Source organism: Marmota marmota, unplaced genomic scaffold (assembly GCF_001458135.2).
Source record: "Marmota marmota marmota unplaced genomic scaffold, marMar, whole genome shotgun sequence".
NCBI classification, from domain to species: domain Eukaryota; kingdom Metazoa; phylum Chordata; class Mammalia; order Rodentia; family Sciuridae; genus Marmota; species Marmota marmota.
Window position 1 is genome coordinate 10,936,732 of NW_025999900.1, and position 22,749 is coordinate 10,959,480.

The following is a 22,749-nucleotide window of genomic DNA, read 5'->3' on the forward strand; positions in this document are numbered from 1 at the left end:
GTTGAGGATTCTTAGTTTGTACAGTGAGACTTAGCATTAGCTCTGATTTGGCCTACTGCTCCTAATCATAAAGCTTTTAATCTTTGTGTCCTGTACACAGGAATAATATGAAGCTCCATGTTTATTTCTTAGAACTCAACACCACTTCTGGTTGATGTGCTCCTAATTTTCTTCATGACAGCACTTGAACCTATTCACTTACTGCTAATTAATCCACTAAATTCTGTCATCTATTCAATAATTCTGGTGACCTAGCCAGCCTTAAGGCTTCCTAATATGTAGCTTCTTGTATAGAACAGATAGTGGGTTAAATAATTGTCTCAGTATTATTTAATTCTTGTAACACAGTCTTGACTCAAATGATAAGGACATCAAACTTTTGTCAATCAATTTTTTTTCTTTTTTCCCTTAATCCAAGAAAATGTATTTTATGGAAGCAGATGATTATATTCATCCAATAGTTTTACAGAAAAACATTTAGAAAAGTAGTTCCAGACTAAATTGTGGTCAATCAGTTGACTCACCACACAGTGATGAAACAAACCTAAGAAAAAGGGCTCATTTTTCTCTAATGAAGTCTATTAAATTTATGCATATGCTCAATTCAACCATATCTATAATCCTTTTATTCAGTATGGAATCACTATTAATAAATGCTATATCATTTTATGCTTTCCATAAGATAGTTCATTTTATCCATGAAAAGTGAATATTTCCTTATTAAACACAATTAAATTTAATTTTTCAATCTGAAAGATTCATCATAGAAAGTGTTTATTTTAAAATAATTTCTAGTTAAGTTTATATTCAATAGCTTAATGTTCAAACCAAACATACAGAAATCTATTAACAAATTGACATAAATAATAACAGAATAAGAGCTATTTCATGCAGGTAAAAATAAAGACTTGTTTTATCTATTTATGACTTTCTTTCCTTCTTTATTACTGTTTTCTAGATATAAATTGACTTTTGTGTTTATACTTCTTTTTGATGTCTCTTGAACTCATAGGTGGTAGCATCCAAAATATTCAAGTCAAGAAAAACTAGCTTGTGATTGGTACATTACAATTTTCTGTTTAAAGCAGTTTTTTAATTGAAGTACAAAAAGTTCAGCGTGGCCTGCTGGTCTTTACAATTGTCACCCTCTGTTCTGTTCCAATTGACAAAACTATTCAATCAAGTATCTATGTCCAATTTTAATGAAACACTAGCTTAAACTTGTATGCTAGATTAACCAGCAATATTCATTCTAAGAAAGTGCATATACTATCAAGAACACAGGAATTCAGGATCATGAGAAATGTGTGCAAATCCTAGAAGCAATATGAAATGCATGCCTCATCAATCAGTGACTACTCTGCAAAACTGATTCAATGAATCTGTAATTTAGCTTCCAATTTTTCATAATTGTGCATTTATAACAATGTGCTTCAATAAATTTAAAGTTGTGATATAAATTGTTTTAATACAATAAAAAATATCTGCATTGTATAGTTAAATAACTTTAAAGAATTCTAAGTCAACATACCAGGAGATATCTAGTATATTGATACTTATATTACATGAAGAATATATTTAGAATTAAATTGTCACCTAGTTTTCACTTTTCTTAAAATGATTTAATGTACATAATTTCTCACTTCCAATTTAGAAACTTTAGTGAGTCACATCTAATATTTATCTTCTATATATGACAGATTCTCTACAGTTTCTGTTGATGATTATATAGTATTTGTTGCTGTTTAGGATCAACAATTTCAAGTGATCCTTCATAATGAAGTAAGACACTTATTGATTCTTATTATTTTACTTCAAGTTCAATTTTAGTTCCAGAGAAGGCAATGCCGTCTTAAAGACTTGGACAAGATTTTCTTTCTTGTTTTCTTTTACTCCAGGAAGATCAGTTAACAACAAATACCTGAGGTTTCTGCAAATAGAGAAAGAAAAAAGTCACTTCAATTTGGCTTTTACTTTTATAGCTTTAAAAATGAATTTGATTTATTAACTTTAATGAAAAATTACATACAGAATGTATTTCTATCACCCTACACCTTCAAAATGACTTTTAGAGCAGTATTCAGAGGACTACTTTAAATGAAATTTATGCTAGAAACTAAGCCAGGCTTTAGAAATTATTGTTACTAATTACATGAATCTTTGTAACAATCTTTCTAAAATCACATGTGTAAAATGGCATAGATATCCTGTGCATGTGAAATAAAACCTTAATGCAAAAATGGAAAAATACTGGTAAGGTTCTTAAAAGTACTCAAGTTCCTATTAGAAGATAAAGCTTTCAAACCTCAACTTATGGAAGAGATGGACATTCTAGCACTTTTTGTCCTAATGTTTAAAACTTCTCAAACTTTCTGTGATACTGAGGTCATTTTCAGATCATTACACATTAAAGCAGAACTATATTACCTAAATTCAGAATTTGACAGTATCCCTAAAATAGGGATTTGATTAAACAAACTTACATTCTTCATCATTCTGATGAGATGCAGAATTCTGCAATTTTAGAATTAAATATTCCTTGCTAGTATTATCTACTTTTGCATTTGGAATTAAATGCTCCAGGCCATGATATGGGTCTAGGCAACTGGTGGTAGAAGAGTATATAAAACAACTTTCTCATGTCAATGGTTGCATTCTTTCCCCCCCTTTTTTTTGGTACTGGGGATTGAACCAAGGGGTGCTCCACCACTGAGCTATATCCGCATTCCATTTTATTTTTTATTTTGAGACAGAGTCTTATTAAGTTCACAAAGCAGGCCTTTAATTTGTGATCCCACACTGTTGGGATTATAGACATGCACCACTATGCTTGGCAAAATGCAGCAGTGTTTTTGAAATTTATTATAGTGTGAGGCATGTTCTAGGCTCCAGAGACAGAAAGGTACTTAAAGCAACTTAAAGAATTAAATGCTAGCTGGATGAGGTGGCACACACCTGTAATCTCAACAACTGAGAAGCTGAAGCAGGAGGATCACAAGTTCAAGACCGCCTCAGCAACCTAGCAAGATCCTGTCTCAAAATATAAATAAAATGGACTAGGGTCATAGCTCAGTGATAAAGTGTCTGGGTTCAATCCCTAGTATCCAAAACCAAACCAAAACAACAACAACAAAAAAAATGAATTGTGTGCTAACTGGTATATGCCAAATATCAGGATACCAAAAATACAGAATTGGGGGAGATGTCTTTAAAAGATGGAAAGGAAGCACAATAGCTAATGCTTACAGAGGGATTACTGTGGCTGGCACCATTCAATATGTAGCTTTAATTAAAAAAAAAAAAATGTTGCTTAAATGCCATGAAGCCTTAACGTATTAAGGTTGATAATTTAATTGTTTTAAAGAATTATAGATAAAAGTGAGGTAATTTTATTCCAGTATATTTTTCAGAACTAAAAGAAAACACCACCCCTCAAGGGCTTTAAATTCTGATTAATGCACCTTATCATTATCAAGTTTCCATTTTGGCTTTGACCACCTACCTTAAATTACACAAAGCAATGATGCCTTTGTCTGTGATATTCCCACAGGAAATTATTTCCATTTCCAGTAGACTTTTTTGTAATTTTTCAAGTTGACTAAGCCTCTGCAAACAGTCATCCTCAATATAATGACACTTGCATAGTGTTATTTTTTCAACATGCTCTAGGCCCTCTGGGGAGGAAAAATACAGTTTAAGAATCTGCCACGGATGGAACTTGAGACCATTATGTGAAGGCAAATTAGCCAAACTCAGAAAGTCAGGGATTGCATGTATTCTCTCATCTGTGGAAGCTGAAAGGAAAAAGGAGAAGAAAGGTGTGGGGTGGAGTGGGAAGGATCTCATGAAAATCAAAGGGAAATCCGTGGAGAAAAGGAACCCGGGAGTGGGAGAATATGAGGGAAGGGGTATGTGCTGGGGAGTGATATTGACCCAGTGTTATAGTGTGTGCATGTATGAATATATAACAACAAATTCCATCAATATGTACAACTATAATGCACCAATAAAAAAATGTGGAAAGAGGGAAAAAAAAAAAAAAAAACGAATCTGCTTTACCATTACAATCAATGATGGTTTTGGTTTGCCCAGGACTGTCCTGACTTGAGGAGTGAAAGTTCTGAGAACTGGTATAGCTGTTCCTCTTATTAACTATATAAGGTTTTCACTACACAGGTTGTGCTTATTACAGCACCATTTTATAGTCAGATGCAGAAGAAAGAAATGTCCATGGGAGCAGAAGCCATGTGGATAGAATTACTCTTGTATTATTGCGGGTTTTGCAATGGCAGAAGTTTGACAAAGCTTTGAATTTAAATCATAAAGAAATTAGAAATAGGGCTGGGGTTGGGGCTCAGTGGCCTTGCACGTGTAAGACCCTGGGTTCAATCCTCAGCACCACATAAAAATAAATAAACAAAATAAATATATGTGTCCATGTATAACTAAAAAATATTTAAAAAAAAAAGACATGTAGAAACAAACTTAGGGAGAAAATAAATACCAAATACAGGAAAAAGCCAAACTGATTGTACTGAAATGGGCAAAAAAGGACATACCTATGACTATAACAATGGTCATTGCAAATCACCTGCATTTCTTATAAACAAATCAATAAGACAGTTACCCATGTAATCAAATCCAATGCTCATGATACAAGAGTTGGTGGCATCGATTGCTTGAATCTTGTATTTGTGCAGAGGGCCTGTTGGGAGGTTGTTGTAGTCCTTCTGCCACCTCTCCTGGCCATGGTAGCGCACTGTGGCCCCACAGCGTAATAGCCATTCAGACGCAGCCCTGTCAGGACCAACATCCCTGATGCGATCGTAATCCACTCTGTTAACAAGAAAACAGAAGCAGTTTGCTTTCACAAAATCATTAGCTTCTTAATTGCATTCACCAATATACAGAAGAGCAACACATTTTCATCTTAATGACAAAGGAAAGAGAAGTTATTAATGAATTCCATGAAAGTAAAAACAACTGTTGCTGTAACAGCTAACTTTTTTGCTTCTGTTTTTATCTCCAGGTAAATTCTGTCAAGGCATATTTTGTTGTTATTTTGGGGTGCTGGGGATCAAACCCAGGGCCTCACACATGGTAGGAAGCAAACAAGTCCCAAGGTGGTTTTTTTTTTTTTTTTGTATGAGTTTATCAGGCAGACAGGGGTCTTCAGTGATGCATATATATCACAGGGCTTAACACCAGAGATATTTAGTAATTATGCAGTGAATGAATGACTACAATTAGTTAACACTTTTATTAATGATAAAAGAGGGAATAACTTTGAATCAATTTTCAAATTAATCTCCTTAAGTGGTTCTGCACATGCCTTTTTTCCTTTAGTTAACAATCACAATTCTATATTAAGCAATAAGGAGGTTAGTTATATCAGTTTCAAAATGGTATTTCTAAGCATGTCACCCGCTCATTTTTTAAAAGCTTGATTTCCCGTTATAGTTTATTTAAAAAGTTAACAACATTCCTTAAGCAACTATAAAATATTTAAAAATTATATTTACTAAGTTTTTCTGATTATAAAAGTAATAAATGTTCATTTTAGAAAAACTGAAATACATCAAAAAGATAAATAAGAAAAATCACTAATATCCTGCAATCCAGAGAATCACAGTAATATATTTTGTAATTATATTGTTTTTTTCTGTTTAATTTGTTTTTGTTTTTAATTTTTTTAGTTGTATTTATTTATTTTTATGAGGATCCAACCCAGTGCCTCATGTGTGCAAGGGAAGCATTCTATCACTAAGCTACAACCCTAGCGCTTCTTGTTTTATTTGTAAACAAAATTAGTAATTTACTGCACACATTGTTAAAAAAAAATTGGAAATACAAGAAATAACCATGGGAGTTCATCAAAGTAATCCCCACATTTCTTCACTTTTGTTAGAGTAACTTACTTACTTATTAAACACTGCATTCAGCCAGCCCCAGAAGTGTCTGGAATCACATGACCATGGGAGTTTCTGTAAGCCACACAACTGCTGATAAATTTTTCCAAACAGCATCATTTGATCTAGACACACAAAACAATACACATACTAGATAATCAGCTGGCAAACATAGTCCCTTACATATAGTAACTTGCTTCACAACTTCTGAATCAATGCTCTTATGCCAATTAAGCTGACGATTCACTTGCCACTCAATAATTACTGAGCAAGCCAATCCTGTTTCTTGTTCTTGTTTGTTTTTGCCTTTTTGGTGCAAAAATGAGGGAAAGGCGTGGACAATGTCTAAGGTTCCTTCCAGACTAAGTTCCATTATTGAAACCTCAATTAGAATCTGTCTGCAGTGCTGCCACCTAGTGTCCATTCAGGCAGTATAGCTACAAATTTGCTCAAATCAACTCTACTTCCAATCTACATTTCCAGTGTCAAAATGACCAACTACAATCTAGAGAGCAATGTGACCAGGCAGGAGAAAATAAATGAAAACATATTTACTTATGATAAAGCTGCAAGTGGGGTTACCAGGGGAGCACAAAGAACTGCATAAGGGAAAGGGTGGACAAGTAACTCTGCCTCTCTGATCTTAGTTTTTCTCATTTATAAAAGCACACCATTTGTTCAGGTAACTTCTGGCTATTACAACATGTTGAAAAGTGATTTTAAGACTACGTCTCAATCTTATTTACCTCAATTCAGATTTTTTCTAGTATTGTGCCAGGTATGTATTGGGAAACAAAGATGAAACATGGTCTCTGCCTTAAAGGAACCAACAATTTAATGCAGAGTGGAGTGGCCTAAGACAAGTTACCAAGTAGTTAAAATAAATAACAGAACCTGATAAATGCCTCAAAGAGTTAAAGAAGAAGAAGAAGAAGAAGAAGACGACGACAACAACAACAACAGAGAGGATTTCAATAGACAAAGGTGTCACGAAAAGTTATGGTAGGTTATTACCTGAGGCAGGAACATTCAAGGCATCCTGTAGATCAGTTAGCACACAGGGGTCATGAGAAGATGAGGCAGATAATTTGCACAGTCAGGTCATAAAGGGTATTAGATGCTTAGCCAGGGAACTTGGAATATATTTTGTAGGCAATTGGGAGTCACAGAGGTTTTAGAATAGAATACTGCCATTATTAGAGCTGTACTGTAGAACATTTATTCAGTAATATTAAGACTGAGGGTCCAGCTGGGAATGGTAGCACATGCCTATAGCCTGAGCTACTTGGAAAATGGAAGCAGACTACTTGAGCCCAGGAATTAAGGCCAGCCTAAGTAACATAGTGAGACTCCGTCTCTGGAAAATAAATAGATAGATAGATACATAGATAGATAAACAAAAGTTGAGAATGGGTCAGAGATAGCCAACAAAGTCTTTGACATGTTGTCATAGGAAAGGGCCTAGTCAGGGAAGGATGGGAATGACTTTGTGGAGTCCATATGACTCACTAAGTAGGATGTAGGGTCAAGGGCTAGAGGAGTTGAAGATGACAATTTGGTGCTAGGTCACTGGTAGGATAGTAATATAAACATCAGGGGGGTTGTGGGTTCTGTTTTTTTATTTTTTATTTTTTGTGGTGCTGGGAATTGAGTGAATCCAGGGCACTTTACCAATGAGTTACATCCCTGGCCAGCCTTTAAAAACTTTTTTTTTTCTTTTTAATTTTGAGACAGTGTCGTGCTAAGTTGCTGAGGCTGGTCTCAAACTTGCCATCCTCCTGCCTTAGCCTCTCATGAGCTCAGTTTTGTTTTGTTTCTTTTTTTTTTTTTTTTTCATATTCTAAGTATGAAATGTTGGCAAGACTCCTAAGTGGAGATGATCATCAAATTACTGGAATCAGTGTCACAAAGTGTTAGAGCTGGAAGGAACTTAGATTGCCTAGACCAACCTCTCATTTAGAGATGAGGAAACTGAAGCCCTGATATTAAGTAACTTGCTGACACACTAAATCCTTTCTGGAACAAGGTGGGGCATTAATAAATGCATGTGTTTAAAGGGACTTGCTCAATGTTTCATGGCTAATTGGTGTCAGTGCTGAAACCTAAACCCAGTTTCTCTAAAACCAACCAATACAGGGACCTTTCCTTAATCATCAGATGATCTAGAACTAAAGAGGAAGAAATTGAGGAAGTAACTGTGGATGTTGAGGTAATGGAACAATGAGAAATGAAGACTGAGGACAGAACCCTGGAATCACCTACTGCCTTTTTTATTTCTTCTCTCTTTCCCCACGCCATGTTGCTATCCATTGAACCCAGGATCTATGAATGCTAGACAAGTGCTCTACCACTGAGCTATATCCTTAGCTCCCACTTCATTTTGTTTCCACCATCACTCTGTCTTCATTACTACAAACCTCTGCCCCTACTACCAATGTTCTCAATGCTCTTCAGCTTTTTGTTAAAGCACTCTCCACCTACACCTGCCTTTTTAACAACTATATTGGTTGCCAACCTCATTTTCAATCTGGGCTTTCCCAGCTTCTACACAGGTTATTCCCTTTATTTACCTTCCATCCAATCCTGTTGAAACCTTACCCAATCTCAAGAAGTTACTCAAATGCCACATCTATCCACTCATTCATTCATTCACTTCATAAATGTTTATTGAATGTCTGCTATTCTTACTGCAAAAAAAAATAATAATAATCGTAAGACAAAACAATAACAAAAGCTATAGAGAAGAGAGAAAGTCCTGGTTCCTGTCCTCATAAAATGTACAGTATAACAAAGAAGATAAATGGCATGTAAACAAATAATATCCAACATGGAATCTTAAGAGAGGTGTGAACAAGTGCCACATGAGCATAGAAAAGGGAGTGAGGGGAAGCTTCACACCAGAGGTGTCTTTTGAGATGGATTTTAATGACTAAGAATTTTAGTTAGGAAGAAAAAAAGAAGCATGCAGAGGAGGAGGAAGACCAAAGGTCTCATTCATTTCTATTTTCCTCAGCTTAATGCAAAAGTTTAATAAATATTTGTTAAGAAAGTCTTTAATGGTTGACAAATTTCCATGGATAAAAGTCAAACCAAAGAAACTGTTATTAAGTAGGTGATGTGGTCTTTGAAAATTGAATACTTTCACTTGATTTATTTTGGCCCATTAATTCAGTTTAAAGGAAAGGCCTAAGGAGAGTAACTAAGAACAGAGTAGGGACGAAGAGCAGGAGAAGAAGATTAACATTAAACAGGGATGAGAGGTGGGAGGGAAAGGGAGAGAGAAGGGAAATTGCATGGAAATGGAAGGAGACCCTCAGGATTATACAAAATTACATACAAGAGGAAGTGAGGGGAAAGGGAAAAAAAATACAAGGGGGAGAAATGAATTACAGTAGAGGGGGTAGAGAGAGAAGAGGGGAGGGGAAGGGAGNGAGGGGAGGGGGGATAGTAGAGGATAGGAAAGGCAGCAGAATACAACAGACACTAGTATGGCAATATGTAAATCAATGGATGTGTAACTGATGTGATTCTGCAATCTGTACACAGGGTAAAAATGGGAGTTCATAACCCACTTGAATCAAAGTGTGAAATATGATATATCAAGAACTATGTAATGTTTTGAACAACCAACAACAAAAATTAAAAAAAAAAATTAAAAAAAATAAAAATAAATAAAGGGAAGGCCTAATTTACATCAGCTATGACCTCTAAAAACACTCGTTTTATATTTTAAATAATTTAAACATGAAAATTTAAATTATACTTGGCAATAAAGGTTAAAACAAACAGTAGGGTTTTTTGTTGTTTGTTTGTTTACATTCTTAATTACAACTTTTGCTACTTGAGGCTTGGGGAATTACAGCGTCAAGCAGCAGCTACCCTGAGAATGCTTTCTATAGGGAAAGAGGACCTCTGGTGGTGAGTTAGTGTATCTGGCTCTGATAAAATGGAAAGAAAACAATTACAAACCAAGTTAGAAAATAAGTACTGAATTACTGGTGCCATAAATAACCCAGGAATACAAATTATGCAAAACAAAACAAATTTATTGCTATCAGAACATGGTTTAGAGCCATAAGTTTGTAGCAGTGTTTCTAAAAGCTGCAATTATGTTTGTGATTTAGAGACAGTCACACCTCTAATGTATTATTCACAATAAGATATATGCAAAATCGGCTGGGGATAAAACTCAGTTGGTAGAGTGCTTGCCTCACATGCACAAGGCCCTGGGTTCAATCCCCAGCACCACATAAAATAAAAATAAAAAGGATATATACAAAGTGTTTCATGAGTAGGTTTGATTGAGAGTTTCCTTGTTTTCATGAAGGCAGTAAGATCTTTTTAAACTGAAAGTTATGATTTAATATATTAAATGCAATTACTGACTGGGTTATTTAAAAAGGGCTGGGGATGTTGCACAGTGGTAGAGAGTCGTAGGTTCAGCCAGGCACATGCCTGTAATCCCAGCAGCTGGAGAGGCTGAGACAGGAGAATCATGAGTTCAAAGACAGCCTTTGCAATTTAATGAGGCCCTAAGTAACTCAGTGAGACCCTGTCTCTAAATAAAATACAAAATAGGGCTGGGGATGTGGCTCAGTGCCCCTGAGTTCAATCCCCAGTACGCAGCCCCCCTAAAAAAAGAGTCTTAGGTTCAATTCCCAGTAACACACAACTAATTCTTGAGAGTGGTAAAGGGGAGTGGGCAACAGGATGAGGGACTTTTTTCTCTTAGTTACAACCTTGTAGCGCTGTACATCACCCATTGTTGATTCTAGTTCTTATTATTGGGGTATCTAGAATCAAATGAAACAGATCAACAGAGCAATTCATTAGGAGTTGGAATCAAAGATCCCCAATACTGTTCTGAGGCTATCAGTATTGACTAACTTGTTACATAGACAAGTTGAACATGAACTCTAAAGAAAGGTAGTGTCAGGAATACAAAAGTTTCTACCCACAAATGTTACAGGGTATATGAATGCAAGACAAGCTCTTGAATTCAAATTACTTAACCAAAATAAACTACTATTCAAATTGTGAGGGAGAGCAAGCAGAGAAAATTTTATGAAAGGGCATGTGTGTTCTGAGTACTTTCACCCTTGCTAAACTAAGAAGCACATGTTCGAAATCACAATTGAAAAACAAAACAAAACAAAACACTACTATGGGCCCAAATGGCCTATGGGGGGAAAAAACTGGCCCCTGCAAGTACATAATTCTGTAATCAACTATACCCTGTGCAAAATAAAAAAAATAACCACCTCCATACACATCTATCAGAATGGCTAAAAGTTAAAAAATAGTGAGAACACATAATGCTGGTGACAATGAAGAGAATTGGATCAAACATAACTGGTAGGAATATAAAATGGTACAGCCACTTTGGAAAACAGTCTGGCAGTTTCTTACAAAATTAAACATGTGCTTGCAATTCGACCCAACAATCAGACTCTTGGAACACTTATCCTAGAGATATAAAAACAGGTTCACACAAAAAAGCTGAACAATAAAATTCATAACAGCTTTATTTATGACACTCTAAATCTGGAAACAACTCAGATGTCCTTCAATTAGTGAAAGGTTAATCATACTATAGTACATTCATATTATGAACTGGTACTCCGTAGTGAAAAGCAATGAACTTTTGATATACCCAATGATGTGGATGAATGTCAAGGGATCACACTAAATACAAAAGGTCAATCCCCTAAAGTTAACATGCTGTAAAATTACACTTACATAATATTCTTTAAATAACAAAATGTTAGAAGGGAAAAAGAAAAAATTTGAGAGAGGGCTATGAGGGAAAGTTGTAGTTTATACAAAGGCATCTGGAGGGTTCCTTGTAGTGATGGAACTGTGCTGTATCTTGACCTGTTGGTAGATACATGAATCTACACACATGATGGTAATTTATAGAAACACACACAAATGTAAAACTAGGGAAATCTGAATAAGTTTACCTGGTTGTGATAGTGTACTATAGTTTTACAAGGTTTATCATTGGGGAAGATGGGCAAAAGGTATGCAGGATCTCCATTATTTCCTGAACTGCATGAGACACTACCAATATCTCAAGATATGTTGAATTTTTAAAATAGCCATCTTCTCTTTTCAATTGTGTGCTTCACTGTGCTCAAGATCTGATGAGCCTTCTCTCAAACAGTCTGCTAAAAGACCCATGTTCACAGAGAAGGGTCTGAGGCAAAGAGGTGAAGTGACTTCCCAGAGGTATCTAATGACTGAAAAATAGCCTTAAGTCCTCCCAGCAATAAAGTTATACCGTTCTATTTTATCAGTTCTCCTGATCCTAAAAATTTAAAAACTGTCACAAAGCAGAGATAATTAAGTATTATACTGGGATGGTAGGAAAAAAAAATCACATAATTTTACAGTTAGAAGGTCCTTTAGAGATTACATAGCCCATTGCCTTAATTTTACAGATAAGGAAACTGCGATGAAGTGACATGCACAGGTGATTCGCTGTTCCGAGTTCCAGAGAGCATTTTTAAAACTGAGAAAAGGACACAGATCGCTAAATGATGGCGAGATTAAACTGTCTGGCCATCCAGTACTCAGTGCTCGGTCCAGTATAGTAGGCGCTCGGTATTAACAAGACAAATCAATAACTGAATGAATGGCACCGCCAACAGTCAGGCAAGAAGTCCAGGAGATAGCCGGCTATTGGGCGTAGCCGTGACAAAGAGCCCCCAGGGCTAGGGCCGGGAGCGTCCGCCCAGCAATACCCTCCAGCAACCCAGGGGCGGGCCGTAATCACTCCCAGGCTTTCTCCCCGAGGCCCGATCCGCTCGGCGGTCAAAGTCGAAGACGCGAGATTTGCCCGGCTCGCTTTTCAGTTAGCCAGGTTTGGGAGAAGGGAAAGGGGCGAGCATAACCACTATCCTAGTCCCGCCCCGCGCGGGGCCTAGGTCCTTTACTCACAGCGTCGCAGGGAGGGAGCGAGCGAGCCGGCACCCACGCGTCTACGGCGCGCCGGCCTGCCCTTCGCCCTCCGCCGCGGGCGCCCATTGGCAGGCGCCCGCCGCTCCCACGTGTGGTGAAAACGCACGTCTCATTGGTCCCCGCTTGAGGGGCGGGGTTAGAGAGTAGCGGGACCCAGGCACTATTGGGCTAAAGCTGCCTCCTCTAGGGGCCGAGCAAGGGGAGTGGGTGCAGGCGATGGTACCGGTGCTGCGTTACCTGGGGGGTGCCTGCGGACGGGCCCGTGGGGGCTTCCCCGGGAGCTTCTCCGGGGTGTGCGGGTCGGCGTCGGGAAGGCCCTGGCCGCTTTGCGGGGGTGTCCGCAGTGCTAGCAGCAGGTGAGTGGCAAATGACCCGCCCTCGCCGCCTGCGCTGTTGCTGCTTTCAGTGCTGCCTCGTGCTGAATTTATACACCTACTGGTACTTCCTTGTCAGGCGGGGCCTGGGAGAAGGTTGGGATCCTGTAGAGCTGGATCTTAGGAGCTATGGAGCTGCGAGTTTATTCGCTGTATTTATGGGCCGGAGGAGAGACAGTGTTGAGTGGAGGTCAGGAACAGGTCTGGCTTTACATACACCCTTCCACGTTATGTTCAACTATAGGCGGGTTAATTAAAAGTCTGAATTGTGAATAGGATCTTCGTCTCTCCTGTTCGCGATCGTTTTGAGGATAAAAAGATCTAACACACTGTAAACAATCAAATATACTGTTTATTAGCTGGTATCCCTGGTGTTGCTTGGATCGGGCTTAAATCGGCCATTTGTCCTTGTGCGAAGCATCTCCGTTGCCTATTAAAAACCAGTAAAATTCAGTGTCCTGTAATTTGATGTTTGGAGCTCACATTTGAAACCACTGTCTTTCTATCCTCTCCTAGAAGGAACAGTCTGTGTGAAGGCTTTAAGGGTGGAAAGCTTTTGGTTATTTTGAGGATTAGAAGGTGGGCAATAATGAGTGTGACTGGAGCTTAGTGGAAGACAGGAAGCATGGAATGACACCTGCTATGTTACAACAGAGATTTAATTTTAACTACACACTGATTTTTATTTAAGAGCCATGGGAAACTATTAAAAAGGTTTAAAATAGGGGAGAGATTAATGTTGTTTCAATTGATGACTCTGGTTACTATGTGGTAGTGAATTGGAAAGGGACAGGAGTTAACAGTGTCAATGATTGGTTGTGCCATAAGTAGACCATTCTTTTGGGAAGCCTTTCTTAAGGGAAGAAAAGTAGGTTTAGTGAAAATTTTTAAAATATTTTTTATTTTGAAATAATTATAGATCCATAGGAAGATGCAAAAATAGTACAGAGCCTTCACACTTTTACGGCAATGATAACATTTTTACAGAACTGTAGAACAATATCAAAAGTAGAAAATTGATTTGATACTGGCACAATCCACAGACCTTGTACAGGTTTCATTAGTTTTACATTCACTCATTTTTGTGTTTGTGTATTTGTATACAATTTATGCACTTTCTATGCAATTTAATCATATGTGTTTATTTGTGTAACAAGAACCTCAATTAAGATATAGAATTGTTCCATATCCCCTTCATATTCACACCCTACGACTTCACTCTTCCTAACCCTTTGCAACCACTAATCCATACTCCATTACTATAATTTTGTCATTTTGATCATGATATATAAATAAAAAACTGTGTAATCTTTTGATATTAATTTTTCCTCACACAGCATAATGTCCTTGAGATCTATCAATCCAAGATGTTGCCAATATTGATAGTGGGTTTTTTTTCTTCTCATTTTTGAATAGCATTCCGTGGCACGGATGCATTACAGTTTGTTTAACCGTTCACCAGTTGAAGGACATCTGGACTGTTTGCAGTTTTTGCCTATTATGAATAAAACTGCTATGAACATAAGCTTTCATTTCTTTGGGATAAATGCTCAAGGATGCAGTTGCTGAGTCATGTAGTAAGTGCATATTTAGTTTTTTAAAGAAATCGCCTTACTCTTTGGGAGTGGCAGTAATTAATCTGTAAGTGATCCAGTTTTTCCTCATCCTCACCAGCATGTGGTGTTTTCACTTTTTCATTTTAGTCATTCTGACAGAGATATAGTGATATCTCATTGTAGTTTTAATTTGCATTGTCTTACTTCAGTGGTTCTAGCATATTCTGGACCCACTATTTCACAAAATTCCTACTGCTGTTTTCTTTTCAACAGAAAAAAAAATGTATAAATCCTGGCACAGAAAGATGTTAAAGGCTTAATGTGTTAGGCTGTCCTCAAGAATACTGCATTTGAATTTTGAAAGGATAGGTGGTAAAGAAAGTATGATGCTTAACACAAAAGTCATCACTGATGTAACTGGCCAAGTGGGGTACTGTAGAGACAGTGCAGCTTAGGTGACCAACCATCCTCCCTGCCAGTAAATAGACTGTAATTAATCTACTGACAATCATTGTCTGTGATTTTACATGAGGGTGAAACCAAATAGCATAAAAACTAAATGCATATTATTTCAATTATTATAAATTAATAGTTTAATTGTCTGCTAATGATGAAAATTGTGCATGTGAAGTTTGGTGATATCTACTATAAACAAATTTCTTTAAATGCCATTTTTTTTTTTTTCCTTAAAGCTCATTTGATATAGTCATTGTTGGTGGTGGAATTGTGGGCCTTGCCTCTGCCAGAGCACTTATCCTGCGACATCCTGCACTTTCAATTGGTGTTCTGGAAAAGGAGAAAGATTTAGGTATGTATGTTATCAGTGTTGATCTTCTGGCTTGCTTATGCACCTGTTCATTCTGTCAGTACAATCAATCATGCCAAATGTCAATGTTAATAGCCTATTTTGGGTTCTCCTAAAAGTAGAACCTGGAACAAGAACTTGTGTGTGGGTAATTTATTTGAGAGGTTATCTGAGGAGGTAGGAAGGAGTGAGGGGATGGAGAGAGTAAGACAAGGAAGGAGGGTGCCTATTGAAGTTGCTTCTGTGAGCTTGATTCCACTGGGACCTCTAAAGAGCTGTGTAATGTTTTCTAGGATTGTGCTTGTTTATCTATCAATTGTTGTCTCTTTTGCTTGAGGATTGTCCCTAGTGATGTGGAACAGCCTCTACCCTTCCCCTAAAAGATAGAAAAAGTCTTGGGACAGAGTGCAGAGAGTCCTATTGGTAAGTGGTTTGCTGGTTCTAGAGAAGTGAGTTATAGTTGAAATCAGAGATAGGCAGGAGCAATGTGACATGGATACCAGGGACATCTGCTAGAGGAAATTACCAGTAAACTGAAAAAATTGAAGTAGAATTTTAAATGATTTGGTATCTAGTAGCATCAACTGTAATTGTTTCCTCACCTTTTAGGTTTTGTGTGAGTCATGGACTTTCTCTTTATGCTGCTTCTCTTGTTCTGTAGCTACTCACCAGACTGGACATAACAGTGGTGTCATACATAGTGGAATTTATTATAAACCTGAATCTCTAAAAGCTAAATTGTGTGTACAAGGTGCAGACCTCATCTATGAGTACTGTAACAAGAAGGGAATTTCCTACAAGCAGTGTGGCAAGGTATGATATTTTACTATGGCCTTGACTTATGTGTAATTATTAGCCTTTTCTTGCTGATGTTTTAATGTTGAATTTTTTAAAAAATTTTTTAAACTTTTCCTGTATCTATATAATTTGTGCAATCTAGTATTAGAGAATAACAAAAAATGATGATATGACTAATTCCATGTAACTTTTAAAATAATAGCTTCATTAATATGTAATTTACAATTTTAAAGTGTACAGTTCAGCTTTTAGTCTATTCACAAAATTGCATAACCATCACAACACTATCTAATTTTGGAATATTTTCCTCACCCCAAAAAGAAACCCCATACCAATTAGCAGTCACTCCCATTTCCACCTTCCCTGATCCCTTAGCAACTACTAATGTACGTTCTGTCTCTGAATTTGCCTATTCTGTTAATTTTATATAAGTAGAATTCATGTCAGGGCATCTTTTCATGTAGTCTTTTATGACTGATTTAACTTAGTGTTTTCAAAGGTCATAGCATGAATCAGCACTTTATTCCCTTTTGTGACCAAATATTTCATTGTATGGATGTGCCACATTTGGGTTTTTTTTTTTAAATCTGCTTTATCAGTTGATAGACATTTCAGTTGTTTCCACATTTTTTTCTGTTGTGAATATTGTTGTGGACGTTTCTGTACCTGTTTTATGGGACCATGTTTTTATTTCTCCCTGTTATATACCTAGGAGTAGAATTATTGAGTCATATGGGAAACTCCATCTTTAGCATTTTGTGGAATTGCCCAACTCTTTTCTAAAATGCTGTATTACATTGCATTTCCCCAAGTAATTAATGAGGATTCCAATTTCTCTATATCCTCATCAATACCTGTTATTGTCTTTGTGTTTTAGCCATTCTAGTAGATATGAAGTTGTATTCATTGTGGATTTGATTTGTATTTTCCTAATGATTAATGAGGTTGATAATCATTTTTTTTAATTAATTTATTTTTAATTGGCAAAATTATGCATATTGTGTGCATCATGTACATGAGTATGTATATGTACATGATAACATAGCCATTGTGGAATGACTACATTTAGCTAACATGTATGCCTTCATATACTTATCATTTTAAAAATCTTAAACTCTCTTGGCAGTCTTCAAGAATATAGTATATTGTTAGTAACTATAGTCACCACTTTATACAATGGATCTTCTGAACTTATTCCTTTTGTCTTACGGAAATTTTGTATCTTTTGACCATCATTTTTCTAATCCCACCCACCCCCAGCCACTGGTAACCACCATTCTACTCTCTACTTTTAAGATCACGCAGTATAAGTCTTTCTGTGCTTGGTTTATTTCACTTGATGATGTGAAGACATAATGTCTTCAAGGGTCATTTGTATTGTCAACAAATGACAAGACTTCCTTCCTTTTTAGGGTGTAAATATGCTGCATTTTCTTTATATATGCATCCATTGATGGACACTTAGGTTGATGCCATGTCTTGGAGATTGTGAATAATGATATGATAAATGTAGGAGTACAGGTATTTCTCTGACATTTCAATTTCATTTCCTTTGGGTATATACCCCGTAGTGGGATTGCTGGATCTGGTTTGACATCTTTTCATGTGCTTTCAGTCATTCTATAGCTTCTTTGGAAAAATGTATATTCAGATCTTTTGATCATTTTAAAATTAAGCTACTTGTTATTTTGTTGTTGAGCAGTATATGTTCTTATATATGTTCTAGATACAGTATTCCCTTCTAATCCATAAAGTATGCTTTCCAAGACTCCCTGTAAATCCTGACACCTTGCATAGCACTGAATCTTAAATATACCTTGATGTTTCATATGCAAAAGTTAATGTAAAAATAGGCAAAGTAAGAAAGTAATAATAATAACAAATAAAAAGAACAATTATAACAATAAGTCATGATAAAAGTTATGTGAATGTGATTATTCTCTCTCTCAAATGTGTTATTGTGCTGTATTCATCCTTGTGATGATGTGAGATGACACTTGCCATATCACTACTTTGTGCTTTGGAGCTATTACTTATTTTTTAGTTGTCAATGGACCTTTTTTAAAAAATTTATTTATATGTGATGCTGAGAATCAAACACAGTGCCTTATATATACTATGCAAGTGCTCTATCACTGAGCCATGAGCCCCTGGAGCTATTATTAAGTAAAATAAGAGTTACTTGAACATAAGCACTATGATACCATGACAGTCAATCTGGTATCTGAGATGGCTACAATGTGACTAATGGGTGAATAGTGTATACAATATAGATACACTGGAGAGAGGAATGATTCATATCCTAGACAAGGTGGAACAGAGTTGTGCAAGATTGGATCCTGCTATGCAGAGTGATATGCAGTTTTAAACTTTTAAATTATTTATTTTTGGAATTTTTCATTTTATATTTTTGGACTGTGGTTGACTGCAGATAACTAAAACATCAGAAAATGAAACTGTGGATAAGGGAGAACTGCTGTATTACCCAGGTGATTTGGAATGTTTTATGCCATTCTGTAGGTTTTTCTTTTTTACTTCCATGATGGTGTCCTTTGAAGCACTAAAGTTTTTAATTTTGATAAAGTCCAGTGCGTTAATCAGCTTTTTCATACATTGACCAAAATACCTGACAAGAACAACTTAGAAGAGGAAAAGTTTATTTTGGCTCATAGTTTCGAGGTTCAGTTTATGATTGGCTGACTCCATGGCTCTGGGCCAAAGATAAGGAGGAATATTCATGACCAAAGGGCACAGTGGAGGAAAGCTCTTCAGCTCCAGACAGCCAGAAAGCAGAGAAAGCAGAAGATCATCTTTCTAGGTCATGCACCCAATGCCCAGTGACCAACCTCCTCCAGCCATGCCCACCTGCCAAGAGTTGCCACCCAGTTAGTTTAGTCAAAGTAAGGTAGACTAGATTAGATTATGTCTCTCACAATTTTACCATTTTACCTCTGAACTTCCTGCCTTAACACAGGAGTTTTCAGGGGACACCTCATATCCAAACCATAACAGTCCAGTTTATCTTTTTTCTTTTGTTGTTTGTGCTTCTAATATCATATCTAAGAAGTCATTGCCTAACATTAGATCATAAAGGTTTTCTCCAGTAATTTCTTCTAAGAGTTTTCCAGCCTTAGCTCTTATGTTTAAGTCTATGATCACCTTGGAATTAATTTTGATATGTGGTATGAGGGAGGGGTTCAACTTCATATTTTGCATATAGATACTTAGTTTTGTCGGCATCATTTGTTGGAAAGACTATTCCTTCTACATTAATTGTGTTGGCACCCTTATTAGAAATCCATTGAACAAAAAATGTTTATGGATTCTCAGTTCCGTCGATAATATGTGTATCCTTATGCCAGTACAGGAGTTGAGTTCTCCAACTTTTTCTTTTTCAAGATTAGTATAGCTATTCTGGGACCCCAGCCTTTCTAAACAAATTTTGGGGGCAATTTGTCAATTTCTCCCAAAAGGCAGGTGGGATTATGATAGGAATTACATTGAATATGTAGATCAATTTGGAGAATACTGCCATGTTAACATTATAAAATCTTGCGGTCCATGAACACAGGATTTCTTTCACTTATTTAGATCTTCTTTAATTTCTTTCAACAATGTTGTATAGTTTTCAGTGTATAGGTCTTGCCTCTTTAAGTAGTTGTCAATGGACCTTTATTTTTAAAGTTTATTTATATGTGGTGCTGAGAATCAAGCCCAGTGCCTCACACATTCTAGGTAAGTGCTCTACCCCTGAGCCAGGAGCCCCTGGAACTATTATTAAGTTAAATAAGAATTACTTGAACATAAGCCCTATGATACCATAACAATCAATTCTTTATGTGGTGCTGAGGATCAAACCCAGAGCCTCATGCTGCTAGGTAAGTGCTCTATCACTGAGCTACAACCCCAGTCCCAGTCTTGCCCTGAAAGTGAGAAAGCAGAAGCCAGGCGAGCCAGAAATTAAATGAAAGAGGGAGACCAGGCAGAGATACATAAGAGAGTTTATTTATCAGAGCTGATAAATAAAGGCCATATCTCCATAGATAGAAAGAGGCTGGACAGGCTTGGATTTTGGCACTTTTATGGCCAGGCTCAGGGATCTGAGTTGGGCAGGACCTAATGAGGGTGGGTTTAAGGGTGGGGTTGATATGAGAGAGTGGTAATATGTTCTTGGGCAGGAAAGAATGCCTGGTGAAGGGTTGGGTTGGTATGAGGGAGTGGTGATCCTCTCTGGGAAAGGTCCTTGAGTGGGAAAATGGTGGCTGTCACTTAAGCAAGGACCTTACACCCTCTTTTGATTAAATTTGTTTCTTATTGTTTTATTCTTATTGACGCTTTTGTGAGGGAATTGTGTTAGTTTTATTTTTGATTATTCTTTGCTAAACATATAGACTAGGATTAATTTTTGTATATTGACTTTTTTTTTAAATCCTGAAGTCTTTCCGAACTAATTTATTAGTTCTAATTGTGTATGACTGTGTGAGTATAGGTGTATGTATTTCATAGGCTTTTTTATCTGAAAGATCATGTCATCTACAAATAAGTTTTATTTCTTTTTCAGTTTGGGTGCTGTATTAGGGTTCTTTAGAGGAACAGAACCAACAGGAGACATCTATCTATCTGTGTATACATATATACACACATATATATATTATACATATGATTTTAAAAAGGGAACTTAATAATTTGGCTTACAGAACCAGAAGCTGGGTAGCCCCTTGACTGTAGGCTGGAGAGATAAGAAACCAGTAGCTGAACAGTCCAAGATGCTGAAGCCTCAGAACAGGAGGGATAAACAGTGGTACCCTAGTCTGGGACTGAAGGCTTCTGGAAACTCTCTGGAGAATCTCAGGCCAAGTCCACTTTGGAAAGAGTTGGAGGAGCTTGAGTCTGATGTTTTCAGGCAATTGCAGCAGCAATCAAGAATCCATCAAGAAGAATTGTGCTTGTATCTGCTGCTGCTTCCTTGTTCTTCCATATTTTTTCCACCCAAGCCTCCAACCTTTGTCCACACTTAGGGAGGGTCTCCACTTCTGTTCACCATCCCACAGGACCACCATTCCTAGACACACTTTCATTGACACACCCAGACGCCTCTTATTCTTAGTCATCTCTTAATCCAACCAAGTTGACAATTCAAATTTACCATTACAGAGGCCTTTTATTTATTTATTTTGCTTGCTGAATTTCCTTGGCTAGAACTACCAAAACAGTGTTGAGTAGAAGTAGTAAAAGTGGTTGTTTTTGTGTTGCTTTTTTGGTATTTTCCATTTGAGTATGCCGCTAACTGTGGGTTTTTTGTTTTGTTTTTGTTTTTGTGGCTTTGGGAGAGTCCCTTTATCAGGCTAAAGAAGTTCCTTTCTACTCCTTGCTTGTGGAATGGTTTTTATTTTTGTTTTTTAATCATGAAAGGATGCTGGAAATTCTCAAATGCCTTTTCTGATTCTGTTGAGGTGGTTATGTGGTTTTGAACTTTATTACTATAGTAAATTACATTCATTGGTTTTTGGATGTGAAATTGATCTTGCCTTGCTGTGTGATAAATCCTACTAGATCATGAGATGATATTTATATATTACTGCATTTAGTTTTTATATTTTGTTTAGGATTTTTGCATCAGTCTTTATATGGTAGGGCTGAGGGTGCAGCTTGGTGATAGAGTACATGCTTAAGAGGTGCAGGGCCCTGGGTTTGATCCCCAGCACCCCCTCCTCACTCAAATTTTTTTTGTGTGTGTATTTACAAGAAATATTGGTCTGCCGCAGTCTGGCTGGGCACAAATAACCGAGCCGCCACAAAGCCTTGTAGATTCAAACAGCAACTCTTTATTCCCCACCTTTCACCGGCACTGCACACACCACATGGATAGGCAGAACTAACATCATCAAAATGGCGATATTACCCAAAGTTCTCTACAGGTTTAATGCGATGCCAATCAAAATCCCAACGGCATTTCTTGTAGAAATAGATAAAGCAATCATGAAATTCATATGGAAAAACAAAAGACCCAGAATAGCAAAAGCAGTTCTAAGCAGGAAGTGTGAATCGGGAGGTATAGCGATACCAGAGTTCAAACTGTACTACAGAGCAATAGTAACAAAAACAGCATGGTACTGGTACCAAAACAGGCAGGTGGACCAGTGGTACAGAACAGAGGACACAGAAACCAATCCACAAAATTACAACTTTCTTATATTTGATAAAGGGGCCAAAAACATGCAATGGAGGAAGGATAGCATCTTCAACAAATGGTGCTGGGAAAATTGGAAATCTATATGCAACAAAATGAAACTGAATCCCTTTCTCTCGCCATGCACAAAAGTTAACTCAAAATGGATCAAGGA

At 36.9% G+C, this 22,749-nt stretch overlaps 2 protein-coding genes across 7 annotated transcripts in view; one reads left to right on the plus strand and one right to left on the minus strand.

The window, feature by feature from the left end:
- Positions 1–757: 757 nt before the first annotated feature.
- On the minus strand, positions 758–13,248 carry Dmac2l (distal membrane arm assembly component 2 like). Of its 4 annotated transcripts, none has more exons than XM_015490956.2 (5): positions 13,110–13,248; positions 5,923–6,034; positions 4,628–4,836; positions 3,503–3,674; positions 758–1,930 (listed from the first exon to the last, which is right to left on the minus strand). In XM_015490956.2, the coding sequence occupies exons 2-5, from the start codon at positions 6,027–6,029 to the stop codon at positions 1,810–1,812; spliced, it is 609 nt and encodes a 202-aa protein (XP_015346442.1). In that variant the 5' UTR covers positions 6,030–6,034; positions 13,110–13,248; the 3' UTR covers positions 758–1,809. The 4 variants fall into 4 exon arrangements, with proteins under 4 accessions (XP_015346442.1, XP_015346432.1, XP_048654572.1 ...); XM_015490946.2 differs by lacking the exon at positions 13,110–13,248 and adding an exon at positions 12,852–12,948; XM_048798615.1 differs by lacking the exon at positions 13,110–13,248 and adding an exon at positions 11,873–12,791.
- L2hgdh (L-2-hydroxyglutarate dehydrogenase) overlaps positions 13,017–22,749 on the plus strand; it is a 37,771-nt gene continuing 28,038 nt past the window's right edge. For 2 of the 3 annotated variants that reach the window (XR_007345775.1, XM_015490925.2), the window contains exons 1-3: positions 13,017–13,228; positions 15,495–15,610; positions 16,269–16,420. Coding sequence is in view for 1 of the 3 variants with exons in the window: in XM_015490925.2 (XP_015346411.1) it covers positions 13,089–13,228; positions 15,495–15,610; positions 16,269–16,420 (408 nt within the window). In the remaining 2 variants the exon portion in view is untranslated. Of the gene's footprint in view, positions 13,229–14,662; positions 14,824–15,494; positions 15,611–16,268; positions 16,421–22,749 lie in introns of all 3 variants that reach the window. The other variant, XR_007345776.1, reaches the window with a different exon arrangement.